We start from the raw sequence: 14,953 nt of genomic DNA, 5'->3' as shown, positions 1-14,953 counted from the left end.
TAATGATGATGATGATAACAACAAGAAGAAGGAGATTCTACTACATTAAGTGGTAAAGCATGCATTTAGTACTGTTTGAAAAAGCGGTCAGGTGGGGGATTGGATAAGCACTTAGCAGCAAATTTATGTTCATATTGGTTGAATGTGCTTTGTTGATAAGTGTGTGTTAGTATTATATATTATACAAAATATGAAGGAAAGGAAGGAGTGCCTTTTAGATGTATTTGGACATTTTCCAAAAGGGGTTAATGAGCAGCATTAATTCTCCCTCCTTGTACTTTACTTTATTGAATCACATAAAACATGTGTCTTTATATTTGTGTCTAATAATGGGGATAAATCTTAATGTCCTGGTGGGCTTTTCTTTGGGCTTTCTCTAAATAGAGAGCGGTCCACCTATATCTCTTCGACAGTTGCCCCTAAGTCATGTACTCATGTTCTCCTTCTTGAAGAGGTTTCTATTCACATCAAACAAATTTAATCACTACTAAATTATTTTACTAACTTTCTAATTTTGTACTCTCATTAATTTTTTTTTATTTCCTTAAAACTTTATTACTTTTTAATAGCAATTTTGTTAAGTTTTTGGAAACTTTTAAAGAAACAGAAATGTTCACTTAAGGGACTTAATTCGAGGGGACAATGTATCAAAAAAGTAGATTCACTTCAATGTTTATTATTCTCAACTATTGCATAACATCCAAGAGTTGGATATATTGTCTCTCATCTTGTCCCTTATATGAATTCTTCCATTTAAAGAAATAAGAAAATATTTGACCAAAAATAAATTTAATAAAAGAGGAAAAATAGAAAGTTGGAAGGAAAATTTTGGATGTTGGGTCTAGTGATTATATTTTTGGTCAAGAGCACCAAATTTAACCCATACCCAGAAATCAGACCAATCTTTCTTTTTTTTTTTTTTTTGGCTACTGAAATCAGACCAATCTTAGCAAGACATTCCTTAGCCCAAGCCTGCAATCTAGTGGGCTTTAACTAAAATCCCAGTAGATTATGATCTTGTGTCCACAATGAAAGAAACTCCAACTAAATTTCAGTCATCTGTTTCTTCACAATTCACATGTCAAAGGGTCAAAGCATCACTCAGTCAGTGAAGTCTTACTGAGTAACAAGGATTCCGAGGTTGTACGTACTTGTAAACCAAGGCAGCGTTGATGGAGAGCAGTGCACGCAGGCGATTGGATTCTATTTCTCGTCACCTTCTACTGCCAACTCAAGCTGAACATGGTCTTCAACTGGTGAGATTGATTTGCATTCATTCACAATCTTTTTCCTTTTTGTTTGTTGGGTTATCTTTGTTTTGCAGTATATATAATTTAATAATTATATACTCAGAAACTTTGTAAATCAAGAATCTTGTATTTGATGAATTATAACTGCAAGGTGGTTTTATCAAGTAATGGTCAATTTAAAGGTGAAGAGGCAGAGCCTGTGGTGATAGGGGGTATGGTACTGGACATTCATGCCACACCTTCTGTCCCTGCAAATCCCAGAACCACTACTCCAGGCAAGGTATTTACCTTTCCCCACAACTTTTTATTCTACTGAATTTTCCCATAGTAAAATTTATTTTATGTGAATTTGGATGGTAGTCCAACATTAATCCTTTTTGTGTCTGGTTAATTACTTTGGTAGTTGAGATTCCACTTTGCCAAACAGTTTCAAGCTAGTGGAAAATTTTTTGTGCTCCAATTCCATCTACAATAAAATGGCCGCCCATATGCAAAATTGTTAGTTTCATTTGAGTTTGTTGAGTATTTTGACACTTCAAAATTCTAAGTACCCCAAAGTGAGTTTTCATACTTGCAGATTGAAATTTTATGTTTTGAAATGATGAGATTTGGTTTTGACTGCTAACATAGAGAGTCTTCACTCTTCAGCAGGCCTGTAACTTGGGAAAAATAGTTCTTTTATTAGATATCTATTTGCCAGTGCTTACCTATGGGAATCATCTGTTCAGGTCAGCTACGTATTAGGAGGGGTAGCGAGGAATGTTGCTGAATGCATGTCAAAGCTAGGAGCAAAGCCCTTCATGATTAGTGCCTTGGGGCTTGACATGGCAGGTGATATTGTGATCTTTTTTCCTTTAGCATTACAGTTAATAGTTTTCCAACCTCTGCAAGAGTCTTGCAGGTCTCATCATGAATAACGTTTATGAAATTCAATAAATATCAGGCAATGCATTTGACTGGGATACTTCTATCACATAACTTGTCGGATTAATCATAATGCAAGAATGCTAGGTTTCCAATGAATTGAGTGTCCTGAATTGGAGTGCTCATTGTAGTCACTCCAGTAAGTTACACATAAATATATATGATATGCATATATATCTGACATGCTTCTGTTCATCCATTCAATCACTCATACACAAATGCATGAATCTATGCGTATAAATACTTTTATTAATTCATGGTAGTCCAAACCTGATTTTAGGATTTTGTAACTATATATCCGATGTCATTTATTTCAATCTTAACACATGAATCTCAAAACATCTCTATTTGATCCCCTAAGAAGCTTAATAACTAGGCTCTGACTGTTTTTCTTGTAATTTTTTTATTTGAATTATATTTGTATAATCACAATTGGCGTATAGCACATATGGCTTGTGAAGCTGACAATTATCTTTTCTTTTTAAATAGGAAATTTATTGCTGGAGCACTGGAAGTCATCCAGGCTATCTACTGAAGGTCATCTGTTATGAGTAACTTTGACTTTTGATTATAGTTATAACTCCAGATTGAAATATTTTTTAAAGGGAAAATTAAATTATTATTTATCCAGTTTGACTTATCTATCATTTGTGTTCTAAAAGTTTACCCGATTTAATCACATTCTGTCTTACCTGTAAATCTGACTCAGTTTGAGCACCTCACTGGCTGAACCAATTTCCTTTCTATCTTTTTTTTTAATTGTAATTAAATTTTCTGAGATTAATGTTGGACCTCTTGGATTCACTATGGTTTGGTAAACATATTATACACTCTGTCGGTTATGCTGGCAGAGCCATTAATTTCGGAGTTCAATTTATCTCGGGAAGTAAGGTAGGTATAATGAATCAGTAAACCATTGTTTATAAGTTAGTTGGCAGTGATTGCCATGAAGTTTCCTTGAGAAGATCTACTATGTGTGTGTTATTGAAAATTAGTCCTTTTTGTTCTTCATCTTGAAATTATTAAAATGTCTTTACAATTCATACTAGTCTATTAATATTTGATGGTGCTTTTTGAGTAGGGATTTGGAAGCACCAAAATATTGAGACTGCTGTTGTTTGCAGCGTACTTGATGTCAATGGGGAGTTGGCAGCTGCTGTTGCAAGTGTAGAATCTATTGTAAGCTCAATTTAAAAATATAAAGTTGTTTCTTTTTGAGTTTGGATTAAAGTACAAACATAAACAAAAGAATGGTATGTTCAGAACCTTTATTCCTTACATGATGACCTGGCACAGGAAAAATTTCTAACACCTGAGTGGATCCAACAATTCAAATACAATATACACTCTGCTCCAGTGTTGATGGTTGATGCAAACCTGAACCTTTCTGCTCTAAAAGCTTCTTGCCAATGTATTTCTTGCATTCTACTGTAGATCTCTCTGTCTCTCCCTCTCTCTCACATACAAACACAAACGTTACAATACATACATCATATGTTGGATCCTTGACTCAATATCACAATATTTTGGTTCTTCTACTCCAATGTTCTTTTTCTTTTCTCTTATTTTGGGTTTTTTTCAGTGGCAGCAGAATCTAAAATTCCAGTGTGGTTTGAGCCAGTTTCAGTAGCAAAATCCAGAAGAATCAGTTCCGTTGTCAATTATGTGAGTGTTTTGCTTTGCACTTGTGTTCATATTTCTATTAATTCTTCTTGAAGGTTAGGTCCTTGTCATTTTTAGAATTGGTTACTCCCTTCCCTTTACATGTACAGGATTTATCTCTAATAAATTTTTTGAAAGATGGATCTCATTGTCTAATCATGTTCTTTTGTAGTGTACTTGGGTTCAACCCCTTGGTGTCTTTTATTAAAACATGCAGTAGTTATAAAAAAAATTTATTTTAAGGGTAAGTAATAAGAACAGATTTTATACTTGATCCTGATGTCTATACATTTTGAGGTTATCGTTTTTTTTTTTTTTCTTCTTCTTCTTCTTCTGCAACTCACTTGCTGGTTATTCTGTACAGGTAAGTTTTGCTTCACCCAATGAAGATGAACTTGTCGCTATGGCAAATGCTTTATCTGGTGGAAATTTGTATTGTCCAATTGAAAGGAACGGTAGCGGAAATAAATGTTCAACAGAAACTTTATTCCGCATGCTGAAACCTGCAGTCTGGGTTTTGCTAGAGAAGGGTATCAAAATAGTTATTGTGACCCTTGGTTCAGATGGAGTGTTCTTATGCGCTAAAGGAGGGCCAAGCTTCATGAGAATTGGTTCTGAGGGAATCAAACCATATGTTTCCAATGGACAATTATTTAATACAGTGACTGCAAGTTGTCCTTCAAATCCATTCTCGGTTCCTGTGGATTCTAAGAGAAGCTCTTTTCTCTTTGCTGTGCATTTTCCTGCACTGCCTGCATCAGTGGTGAGGCTTACAGGGGCTGGTGATTGCTTGGTTGGGGGGACCCTGGCCTCTATTTGTGCAGGTTTAGATGTTATGCAAAGTGTGGCAGTTGGTATTGCAGCTTCCAAAGCTGCAGTTGAGGCAGAGACCAATGTGCCTAGTGTATTTAATTTGGCTGCAATTGCAGGTATGAGTTTGATGGTGTATTTTGCATATAGAAAGGTTTTGCACTAGCTCCATCCAGTAATAAGTTTTACATAACAGAGGAAATAGAGTGGGTATGAAAATGGATTGGTGTTCATATTTTCTGCTATTGCAGAGCTAAAGACAACTAAGATAGCCTAATTGAAAATTTTCGATTTACCAAGAAATCACCGAATTATCCTTTTTTGTAATCCAAAATGTGATGCTTGAGATCACACAGAATTGTAATTTAGTAAACCTAATTACCACACACAGACACAGACACAGACACAACTTTATGAGTCTCATGTTAAATAAGTTGCACAAAATTTTGTGAACCCATTTTTGAGGGGCATTCAAATGCCATACTGTCTAATTGAATCTGACATATTTCAGTCTTTCATAAGCAAATCATTGTAACAGTGTGTGGTTTTACATGAATGAAAGAGATTCTATTATTTGATGTAAGGGCGTATATACTGATTGTTGTGCAATTCTTTTGTATGCAGATGATGCAAGATCAGTATACTCTGCTGCCAAAGTCGTGTTCCATCAATCAATGCTGTAAAACCGTGGAATTGAGACTACAAGTTGAACCGGCTAGATCGTTGGAGATGCAGGACTTTGTGCGCCTGCTAACATTTGAAAATCTACTAACCAGAGCAAATGTATAACCTTCCATAGTTCCATCCCAATAAGAAAATTGCATATTTAGGATTGTTTACTATTTTTAGAGTTGGATGAGGGGGCAAGCCTTAGGCTTGTTGAGGAATTGGAAAATTCACTGAACTGAACATGACACCAGTCCCCATCCCAGGTTCAATGTGGTGGACCAATTAAATTATTCAGTTCTCATTTTCTCTATATATTTCATGAAATGATCTTGTGTCCAAAATTTGAAGCTCCATTCATTTGACTTTTTTTGTTTTTGGAGTGCATGGAGAAGTATAAGAAGTTATTTTTGTAGGTGCAATTAAGGTCTAAGGTCAAATTTGTGACCCTAAACTCATTCATTGAACTGGTCTTGTGAAATCAACAGAATCCATTCCAATGTTTTAAAACATTGAGAATATACACGTTTTGATGAATGCCATTACCATTTTAATTTACTATAAAGTTGAAGTCAAGATACGGGAATGGAAAGCTCATCTCATATTACAAAGAAAAACTTTCATGGGACGAGTTTATAGGTCTGATGTCTCTTGTCATTTTGTCATGTGACAAGTTACATAATCAAATAATTAGACAAGATAAACATATACTTCCATCCCATGGAGGTTTTTTCCATATTACAATAATTTCTTCATTTGTTTTCTACTGAAATATACAAATAATATGTCATAAATAAACAAATATTAAAATAATATAGATCTCTTTTAGGGGCCTTGGGCAGTTGGGCTCTCCAAATATGCATCCACTGCACTTCATGAATCATGGTAACAGTGAGAAGTGAGAACGCTGAGTGTTACAAACGACGTCATTGTTGCTGTCGTCTGAGGGCTTCAATTCAAAATACACAGTTCCGTTTGAAACGTGTTTGCTTTGCCTTTACCGCCATTTCGCGCAAACGCGTTTAAATTTCCTTTCTGGCGTTTCTGGTTCAGTAAACGCCGTTCTCAAAGCACAGAGACAAGGAAATTGTATATATGTAAATGCAGTCTCTAAAAGACGGTCTCATATATCACGTTCAAGCCATAAAATCAGGTTCTACACTAGCCATTTTCACCTCCAATCAACTCATTCACTTGTACTCCAAACATGGCCTCATTCAAGAAGCCCAGAAGCTGTTCGACGAAATGCCCCAACGAAACGTCTTCTCTTGGAATGCCATAATCTCCGCTCATGTAAAAGCACAAAACTTGAAGCGAGCCCGGCAGTTATTTGATACTGCTTGTTACAAAGATTTGGTCACTTATAATTCAATGTTATCGGGTTATGTTGGTGTGGACGGGCACGAGGCTTGTGCAGTTGAGCTATTTAGTGAAATGCAGTCGATGGGTGATCAGATTAGAATTGATGAGGTTGGCCTTACAACTATACTTAACTTGAGTGCCAAGATAGCATCGGTGTCTTATGGTAGGCAGTTGCATTCGTTTATGATGAAAACTGCCGGTGATTTAAGTGGGTTTGCGGTGAGCTCACTTATTGATATGTATTCGAAGTGTGGGTGTTTTGGAGAAGCGTGGCGGGTGTTTAGTGGGTATAGAGGGGTTGTTGACTTGGTTTCGAAGAATGCAATGGTGGCGGCTTGTTGTAGAGAAGGCAAATTGGAAATGGCAGCTAATCTTTTTTGGACAGAACCAGAACTGAATGATACCGTGTCTTGGAACACATTGATTGCAGGGTATGCCCAGAATGGTTTTGCAGAAGAGGCACTGAATTTGTTTGTTCATATGGCGGAGAATGGATTTAGATGGAACGACCACACTTTTGCTAGTTTTTTGAGTGCTTGCTCTGGTTTGAGGAGCTTCAAACTTGGAAAGGAAGTCCATGCTTGGGTCTTGAAGAATGGGATGAGTTCGAATCCGTTTATAAGCAGTGGCATTGTTGATGTCTACTGCAAGTGTGGCAATATGAGGTATGCTAAGTCAGTTCATGTGTCAATGGGGATTGAAAATTCCTTTTCAGTCACTTCAATGATTATGGGTCATGCCTCTCAAGGTAACCTAGTAGAAGCACGTAGACTTTTTGATTCACTGCCTCAAAAGAATACTGTTGTCTGGACAGCTTTGTTTTCTGGATATCTCAAATCACAGCAATGTGAAGCTGTATTTGAACTTTTAAGTGAGTTCAGGGCTAAGGAATCAATGGTTCCTGATGCTGTGATTCTCATCAGTGTGCTTGGTGCCTGTGCAATACAAGCTGCCCTGGATCCTGGGAAGCAGATACATGCCTACATCTTCAGGAACAGGATTGACGTGGATAAGAAGTTGTTTAGTGCTTTGGTTGATATGTACTCAAAATCTGGGAGTATTACCTATGCAGAAAAAATTTTCCGAAGAATATTTGACAGAGATATAGTGCTTTACAATGTGATGTTAGCTGGTTATGCTCACCATGGACATGAAAATAAAGTTGTCCAGATGTTCAAAGAAATGTTGGAGAGAGGGTTTAGACCTGATGCAGTCACCTTTTTAGCACTTCTATCAGCTTGTCGTCACGCTTGTTTGATGGAATTGGGTGAGCAGTTCTTCTACTCCATGACAAAAGATTATAACGTATTGCCTGAAATTGACCACTATGCTTGTATGATTGATTTGTACGGGAGGGCTAAGAAACTTGAGAAGGCAAAAGAACTCATGAGAAAGATTCCTACAGAATTGGACCCCACTGTATGGGGGGCATTCTTGAATGCTTGTAGGGTAAACGGAAATACACAACTTGCTAGTGAGGCAGAAGATAGACTATTAAAACTTGAAGGAGATATTGGTGATCGATATGTGCAGTTGGCTAATTTCTATGCTGCAGAGGGAAATTGGGATGAGGTTGGGAGAATAAGGAAGAAGATGAAAGGGAAGGAGGTGAAGAAGACTGCTGGTTGTAGTTGGTTATATGTGGAAAATGGAGTTCATATATTTATTTCTGGTGACAAAACTCACCCAAGAACAGAGGCTATATATTTCACCTTAGCCTTCTTAACTGAAGAACTGTATCAGATATCTGGGGAATCTATTGAGGTCATAATTTGAATGTCAGAATCTCAACACAAATAATTTAGGATGCTTCAGGACATAGAATCACCAAATCGGATATATGACTGGTGTTTTCATGCTACCACCACTCATTTTCAGGTGTAGGTACATAGAAAGTTAAGTATCATGTATCCTTAGGATCTATAGGCCTTTTATAAGAAGGGTAAGTTGTGCATTGGACATATATGGCATGATGAAGATCACTCTACTTACTTTCATTTCAACACATGACTTGTGTGCTACTTAGATGAGTTCTATTATCTAAGTATTACACACCTATTTCTCATTACACACCCAATATTTCTCTCACTACACACTCATTTCTCATTACACACCCCTCTAACATTTTTAAATTTATAATTTCTCAAAAAACACCCTTCACATTACCAAACTACCCTTATTATCTTCAAACTAATTTCAAACACAAAATTTTCTCACTACACACCCATCCTACACTCCCAAAATTCACCATCACCTTCCAAACTCCCACCACCTGTGATTCTTTGCGGTCAGAGCTGTCGCTGTCAACGTTGTGGGACATCTCATAGTGGCTGGATTTGCTGCAACCTCTACTCTCCCACAACCATAGCCATTGTTAATACGTGGATGTATGCACTAACTTCAATTTTTTTTTATTCAAATGTAAATCTAAGGTTATCCTATCGGCTGTTTAATCCATCTGAACACTTTTTTTTCTGTTTGAGATGATTTGGACTGCAGGTGATTAGGGTTTAGGATTGAAATTTTGAGTTGGAGAGAATCTATTCACGGGTCGTTTAGCATTGGTCTACCGAACCAATTAGGTTCATTCGGCAACAATTTGCTGAATGGATTTAGCTGGTTCGGCAGAACATGGCTGAACGAAATTTATGAAATTAAAAAAAAAAAAGTTGTTCGATGGGTACCTGCCAAACCAATTTGAACCATTCGGCTGTGGTTCGCCGAATGAATTGCAACCGGACATCAAAGAACACAAACAAAATTTGAAAATTTACTATCATACCTCATATGAAGATGAATAAAGGACGAGTGGAAGCTTAATTCATGAAAACTAATATAATTTTTTATAATACTATTACTTATATATAATATATAAAGAGAGAATATTTTGGGTTTAGTGGATGAAAGATGAAGAAATGAGGTTATAGGAGGAGGGGGTGTGCCTGAAATGTTTTGGTTGGAAGATGAGGGGTTATGGGGTGTTGGGTTTGCATGTGCAGAGAGATTTTAAAACTATGAGTTATCCTTTAAAGTCTTTTCAAATTGTGTTAAATGTGTCATTTCACAAATTAAGCAAGGGAGATGTGTAGTGAAAGGGATGTGAGTGTGCATATAGTGACACTTTTTTTAAGTAGAAGACTGCTATTTGCACACTTTTTTTTCTTTTTGCACACTCCTCTAAAAAAAAAAATTCAAGTGAAAAGTCCACCTAATCCCTCCCTTCTTTGTTTGTCTTTCTCCTTCCCTCACCCAACACACCCCCTCCCCGTACATACCCCCTCTCCTCTCTTCTTTTTCTTCTTCCCCCCACCCGCACATTTTCTCTTCTTTTTATTTTTCTTCTTCTTCCCCCCACACCGAGCCCCTCTCTCTTTCCTTCTCTCTTCCCTCCCTTTCTCTCTCTATAGCTTTTCAACCCAGCCACCTTGCGCGTACACACTCCTCATCCTCCTCCTCCTTCTCCTCTCTCTCTCTCTCTCTCTCTCTCTCTCTCTCTCTCTCCTTCACTTTCTTCTCTCTCATTTTATCTGCGACCACATACTCCAGTGACCACCTCGGCGACAAGAACCCAGCCACCCCAAACATAAATAAATATATATATGCAGGTGGTTTGGTGGACCAGTGCCGAAACCGGTGGTTTCGTTCGGCATGTAGTCGCTGAATAGAATAGGATTGTTCAACGGGTATCTACCGAATAAAACCATCGGTTTCGGCACTGGTCCGCCGAACCTCTTGCAAATTTTTTTTCTTTAGTTTTCTTCTCTGGCGAGCTGGGTAGGTTGGGTGGTCTGCGTGGTCTTGGCGGCTCTGCATGCATGTGTGCAAGTTGGGTGGGGGGAGAGCGAGGGAGGGGGTGGGCTGTGTATGGAAAGAGAGAGAGAGAAAGGAAAAGAGAGAAGAGACAGAGGGAAGAAGAGAAAGGGAAGGAGAGAAAGGGAAGGAGAGAAAGGAAAGGAGAGAGGGAGAGAAAGGAGGGAAAGGTTGAGCCGTCGGCGACCTTGCCGGCGGTGGAGGTGGCTAAGGGAGGTGTCGGGGTGGGGTGTGTGTTGTCTGGGTTTTGGGTAAAGCACTAAATTGAAAACTTTGGGAGGTGTATGTATAAGTTGAGATATTTTGGTAATTGGGAGGAGTGTGCATATCAGAAATTTTAATTGTGGGAGGAGTATAAAGGTGTGAAGTGAGAAAAAGTGAGAAAATGATGTGCAAAAAGAAAAAAAAAAGTGCAAATAGCAGCATTTTTTAAGTATTTCATTTTACAATTAATAGAAACTCTCCTTTTGGCTTTACAATAATAGAAATAATAGTAGAGATCTTCCCGAAAATAGAAAAAAAAAAAATTTATTTAAATTTTAAATATTAATTATATTTAGGGATTTATTTTTCAAGGCCTGTGCACAGTGCACAGTGCTTACGCTATAGTATTTTTAATAAAGAAACTATAGAAACCAACCAGATCGTGGCCCTCGTGGGAAACCAACAACAAATTTTCATTTGATTCGTATTGAAACAAAACTCCAATTGCTGTTGGTTCTCTGCAATTTCGCTCTCTGTCATGGCTCTCCCAAGCGAGGTCAGCAATTTCTCTCTCTCCCTCTCTCTCTAGTGTATTTGATCTTCTTCCGTAATCCTTTGTCTCTGTTCCTATGAATTATGCTCTCAGATTCATAATTTTCCGCCCTAAAATGTTAAATTTAAGCAATAATTTTATTTTATTTTGTATAAATGTCAATCGTCGTTGATTTTTGCAGGTCGGATTGCGGTTACTGCTTAGCCCTCTTGGTTCCAACGTCCTTGTCCGGACAGCTTGGTAAGCTTTGTTTAGGGTTCATTCACTGTTTCATATACTCTTGGTTTTGTTGAAATGATAAAGAATGGTCTGTGCAGCTGCTCTGTAGGGATTGCTTTACCTGTTTACTCAACGTTTAAAGCCATTGAGAAGAAAGATCATGATGAGCAACAACGGTGGCTCCTCTATTGGGCAGGTTATCCTATTGCCAATTCTACTGCCTTGGTTGCTTTACTACTATAGCAAACTATTGGGATATTCTTGAGAAAATTAGAGACCCACCATTGAATTGTTAATGGGTTTTCAATGAATTATTGACTGAAGGTATGCTTTTAATTATTCCTTGATGGGATTAACGTGGCATATACAAAAAATTCCTGGGAAGATGATTGGTACCCTCAAAATTAGTTACTATTTTTTCCCCCTAAGATAGTCTGTTATAAGAAATTTTAGAAAAACAGCAGTGTGATAATCTTCTTACAAGACAATATATGGTCCATACAAAATATTAAGCAAGTAAACTGTATGACGACAAACACCACATTCCATGTTCAATGCCTTAGAAATTAACTTTGGGACACAGAATGTACAAGATTGGTAGAAAAATGCAGGACTACTAGAGAGGATTATATTAGTGTGTGCATACGTGTTCATGTGGTGCAGATCACGACGTTCCTTGTTTGGGTGTTTGGGTCTTTGCCTAGTTGTACTTTCTGGCAGCTACCCGTTGTGGAAGTGCATAATTTAATTACATTGTCCAGTTTTTTTTTTATTTGTAATGTTGACTTTTCTTGCTACTTGCAGCTTATGGATCTTTCAGTATTGCAGAAGTGTTTACGGACAAAGTTATTTCCTGGTAAATTTTCTATATAACATGATTCTTTTTCGATCTGCATATTTATGAATGTAAAAGTACTGTTGTACAAAGCACTCCATGTGAACAATAACCTTTGAGAAAAAAGGGTTTGAAGCCTAACCTTAAGGTCTTTCATTTAATGCAAAGTTTCAACTTAAATCTGTCTCTGTATCTGTAGTATCTTCACAGTGAATAGAGGTTAGATCTTTCCCTTGTTCTAAGTATTTGATGGAGAATTCAGTCCGAAAAGAAAAAAAAAATTTATTTGATGGAGATATTAATTGTAGGGACTTTCTTGGGTAATTTGATGTGATTAAGGATATGATTAGGAATGTGATTTTAGTTGATACTGGATAGGCCTCTATAAATTGGCCATGGCATAACTCTTTTGACAGACCTTAATTTGAAATAGAAATGAGATTACCTCCCTCCTGTTCTTCCTTCTTCTCTCTTCTCTCCTTCCTCCCTTCTCTTTTCCCTCTCTTTCTTTCTCCCCTCTTCTATTTCTTGCTCTTTTCTTTCCTCTTTGGTGCATTGGTGTTTGGCAATATTCTTCTTCCTGTTAGATGACTTTGAAGGAGTTGGTCCAACTTTTGCTGGTATTTTTGGTTTTGAATCATGTCAATTGTTTGCCTGCTTCCTGAATGAGGTATTGCAATCTAATGAAGGCCCTTTGACTTGTTTTATCAGGTTTCCACTCTACTACCATATGAAGTTTGCATTTCTTGTTTGGTTACAGCTTCCAACTTCAAATGTAAGCATGGCTATATTGCTTTTACTCATTAATTTGTTTATAAGTGGTATTTATATTAGTTGGTGAAAACTTGCACTCTATACATTTCTGATGAACTTGATATTTATTTTTAGTTAACTACCAGTGCTTTTTTTTTTTTTTGTTATTTTCTTTCCAAAAACTATTATAGATGGGATGGACAAAGTTCATCATATATCTTCATTTGTTCTGATCTTGTGAAGGTTCCAGGGAAATACTACAGAAAGTTATACACTTAGGTGAGCTATTAAACAACTTGACTAACCGCTTGCTGTTTAACAGGGAGCAAGGTGCTTGTATATGAACCATCTGCGTCCGTTTCTTTTGAGGCATCAAGGCCGACTTGATCAAATTGTGGACTTTATATACAAAGAAATGGTAATTACTCATCTTTGATGTTCTTGTCGCATGAGTGCCTTTTTAACAATGTTTGCCTTCCTTTTGCTGAAACTACTGATATGGTGAAATTCTTGTGGAATGATATTCTGCATTATGATATCACTCCATATGCCATTGAGATCTTAAGTTTAAATTGACTTTTATGTCTTCTTGTTTTTTTGTCCACTGTTGAGATATTGAGGCTTCTATGAGTTCTGTACTGTCTGATAGATTCTAAATTTGCAGAGTAAATTTATCAGTTCACACCAAGGAGAAATACAGTTTGCTAGGGCAATTTTCATGAAGATTTTGGCATCAGGTATGGATGGGGACCTATTTGGACTTTGCTGCTATATTTAATATTAAATATAATTAATTTTTCTTTCAATGAACTCCTCTATAATTCTTATTTCTAAAGTACTATTTAATTATGTTAGCGTCACATTTTTTCTTTTCTTCTATATTATCAGTTTAATTCTATATGACTTATGGTAGTGTTGTTAACACAAATTCTCCATATATATGTGGATAAGAATACGTACTTATACTTTTCCTTTTTCGCCGTTCCTCTTGAATCAGCAAGGGGAGTAGTTAGGGATTTTGTGCACCCAGTGCAAAGGCCAGCAAATCGTGCGATTGAAGCCCCTACAAAGGAGACTCAGGACTCTGAATCAGATAGAGAAGATTAGAGCATTCTTCAGAGCCATTCACCAATCTATCCCTTGCCAGAGATACGTGTTTCATAGATTTGGTAGTTAGACCTATGGTTTCACTTTTCTGTGCTTAATAGGCCTTGTACATATATATACAGAATTTATATTGCTAGTTTGTTTGTGGTACACGAGTTAATTCAAGAATTGATCTCTGACTATATCCTTGATATGGCTTATACTTATTTGTTCACCTTGTCTAACTTCCACCTTGATTTCACATTGGTTTGTCCATAGGAAACCTTAGCAGCTAACCAACTAACTAACTAACTAAAATGATAGGATATATTTATTCCAATATATCTTATTTTCTTATATATGATATTTCTTTTAAATTTTTTCTTTTGGTTCATAGGCCTTAAGCCTTGGGAGGGTGAAAAGAACCTTGAAATTCACATGCACAACACATCTAACAATCTAAGCAAGAAAGAGCTCGAAGTAGGTTTTGTGCATTTTTTATTCAGGGAATTGTTATTTGCACTTCCGAATAAACTTTTCCTAATGTGAGTGTATGAGTGAGTGACTGCAACTCTTGCTTAATGGACTGTATGAAGTTACTTTTAGATGCATATATAATTTTTCTTGATTTGCTTAATGACTTTGAGTGGATAATGGATAGAAATGATTTGGACTTTTACTATATTAGTTTCAATACAATTTCAAATGCATCTCCAAAAATCTGTAAGTGGTTTCATAATTTGTTCCCCTTTTTTTTTTTTTTTGGCCAAGCACCATCATCTTAAGTTCTTAACACATAGCCGATAACAATAATACTTG

At 36.8% G+C, this 14,953-nt stretch overlaps 3 protein-coding genes across 4 annotated transcripts; all 3 read left to right on the top strand.

Annotated features, from left to right (window-relative positions):
* Positions 1-1,039: 1,039 nt before the first annotated feature.
* Positions 1,040-5,656, top strand: LOC147276918 (pfkB-like carbohydrate kinase family protein). 2 transcript variants are annotated; one of them, XM_086254155.1, is made up of 9 exons: positions 1,040-1,256; positions 1,402-1,530; positions 1,979-2,081; positions 2,664-2,711; positions 3,256-3,353; positions 3,471-3,585; positions 3,757-3,839; positions 4,201-4,765; positions 5,271-5,656. In XM_086254155.1, the coding sequence occupies exons 1-9, from the start codon at positions 1,173-1,175 to the stop codon at positions 5,327-5,329; spliced, it is 1,284 nt and encodes a 427-aa protein (XP_086110281.1). In that variant the 5' UTR covers positions 1,040-1,172; the 3' UTR covers positions 5,330-5,656. The 2 variants fall into 2 exon arrangements, with proteins under 2 accessions (XP_086110281.1, XP_086110282.1); XM_086254156.1 differs by having other exon boundaries at positions 1,071-1,256; positions 1,416-1,530.
* Positions 5,657-6,328: 672 nt separating this feature from the next.
* Positions 6,329-8,560, top strand: LOC147276917 (LOW protein: PPR containing-like protein). The gene has a single exon (XM_086254154.1). It carries the CDS (start codon positions 6,414-6,416, stop codon positions 8,448-8,450), a length of 2,037 nt encoding a protein of 678 aa, XP_086110280.1. The 5' UTR covers positions 6,329-6,413; the 3' UTR covers positions 8,451-8,560.
* Positions 8,561-11,087: 2,527 nt separating this feature from the next.
* LOC147276916 (HVA22-like protein k) lies at positions 11,088-14,369 on the top strand. The gene is made up of 8 exons (XM_086254158.1): positions 11,088-11,244; positions 11,423-11,481; positions 11,559-11,656; positions 12,265-12,316; positions 13,007-13,070; positions 13,371-13,466; positions 13,713-13,785; positions 14,046-14,369. The coding sequence occupies exons 1-8, from the start codon at positions 11,227-11,229 to the stop codon at positions 14,153-14,155; spliced, it is 570 nt and encodes a 189-aa protein (XP_086110284.1). The 5' UTR covers positions 11,088-11,226; the 3' UTR covers positions 14,156-14,369.
* The last annotated feature ends 584 nt before the right edge of the window (positions 14,370-14,953 follow it).

Source organism: Dryas octopetala, chromosome 8 (genome assembly GCF_963921425.1).
Source record: "Dryas octopetala chromosome 8, drDryOcto1.1, whole genome shotgun sequence".
Classification (NCBI taxonomy): Eukaryota; Viridiplantae; Streptophyta; class Magnoliopsida; order Rosales; family Rosaceae; genus Dryas; species Dryas octopetala.
Note: the sequence above shows the minus strand (reverse complement) of the source record. Positions and strands in the feature narration are given on the sequence as shown.

Coding starts and splice junctions, on each gene's coding strand:
- LOC147276916 (XM_086254158.1), top strand. Junction 11,657..12,264: donor GTGGCTCCTCTATTGGGCAG/GTTATCCTATTG, acceptor TGCTACTTGCAG/CTTATGGATCTTTCAGTATT. Junction 12,317..13,006: donor ACGGACAAAGTTATTTCCTG/GTAAATTTTCTA, acceptor TTGTTTTATCAG/GTTTCCACTCTACTACCATA.
- LOC147276917 (XM_086254154.1), top strand. CDS start 6,414: ATGCAGTCTCTAAAAGACGGTCTCATATATCACGTTCAAGCCATAAAA.
- LOC147276918 (XM_086254155.1), top strand. CDS start 1,173: ATGGAGAGCAGTGCACGCAGGCGATTGGATTCTATTTCTCGTCACCTT. Junction 3,354..3,470: donor TTGCAAGTGTAGAATCTATT/GTAAGCTCAATT, acceptor GACCTGGCACAG/GAAAAATTTCTAACACCTGA. Junction 3,586..3,756: donor TCTAAAAGCTTCTTGCCAAT/GTATTTCTTGCA, acceptor GGTTTTTTTCAG/TGGCAGCAGAATCTAAAATT.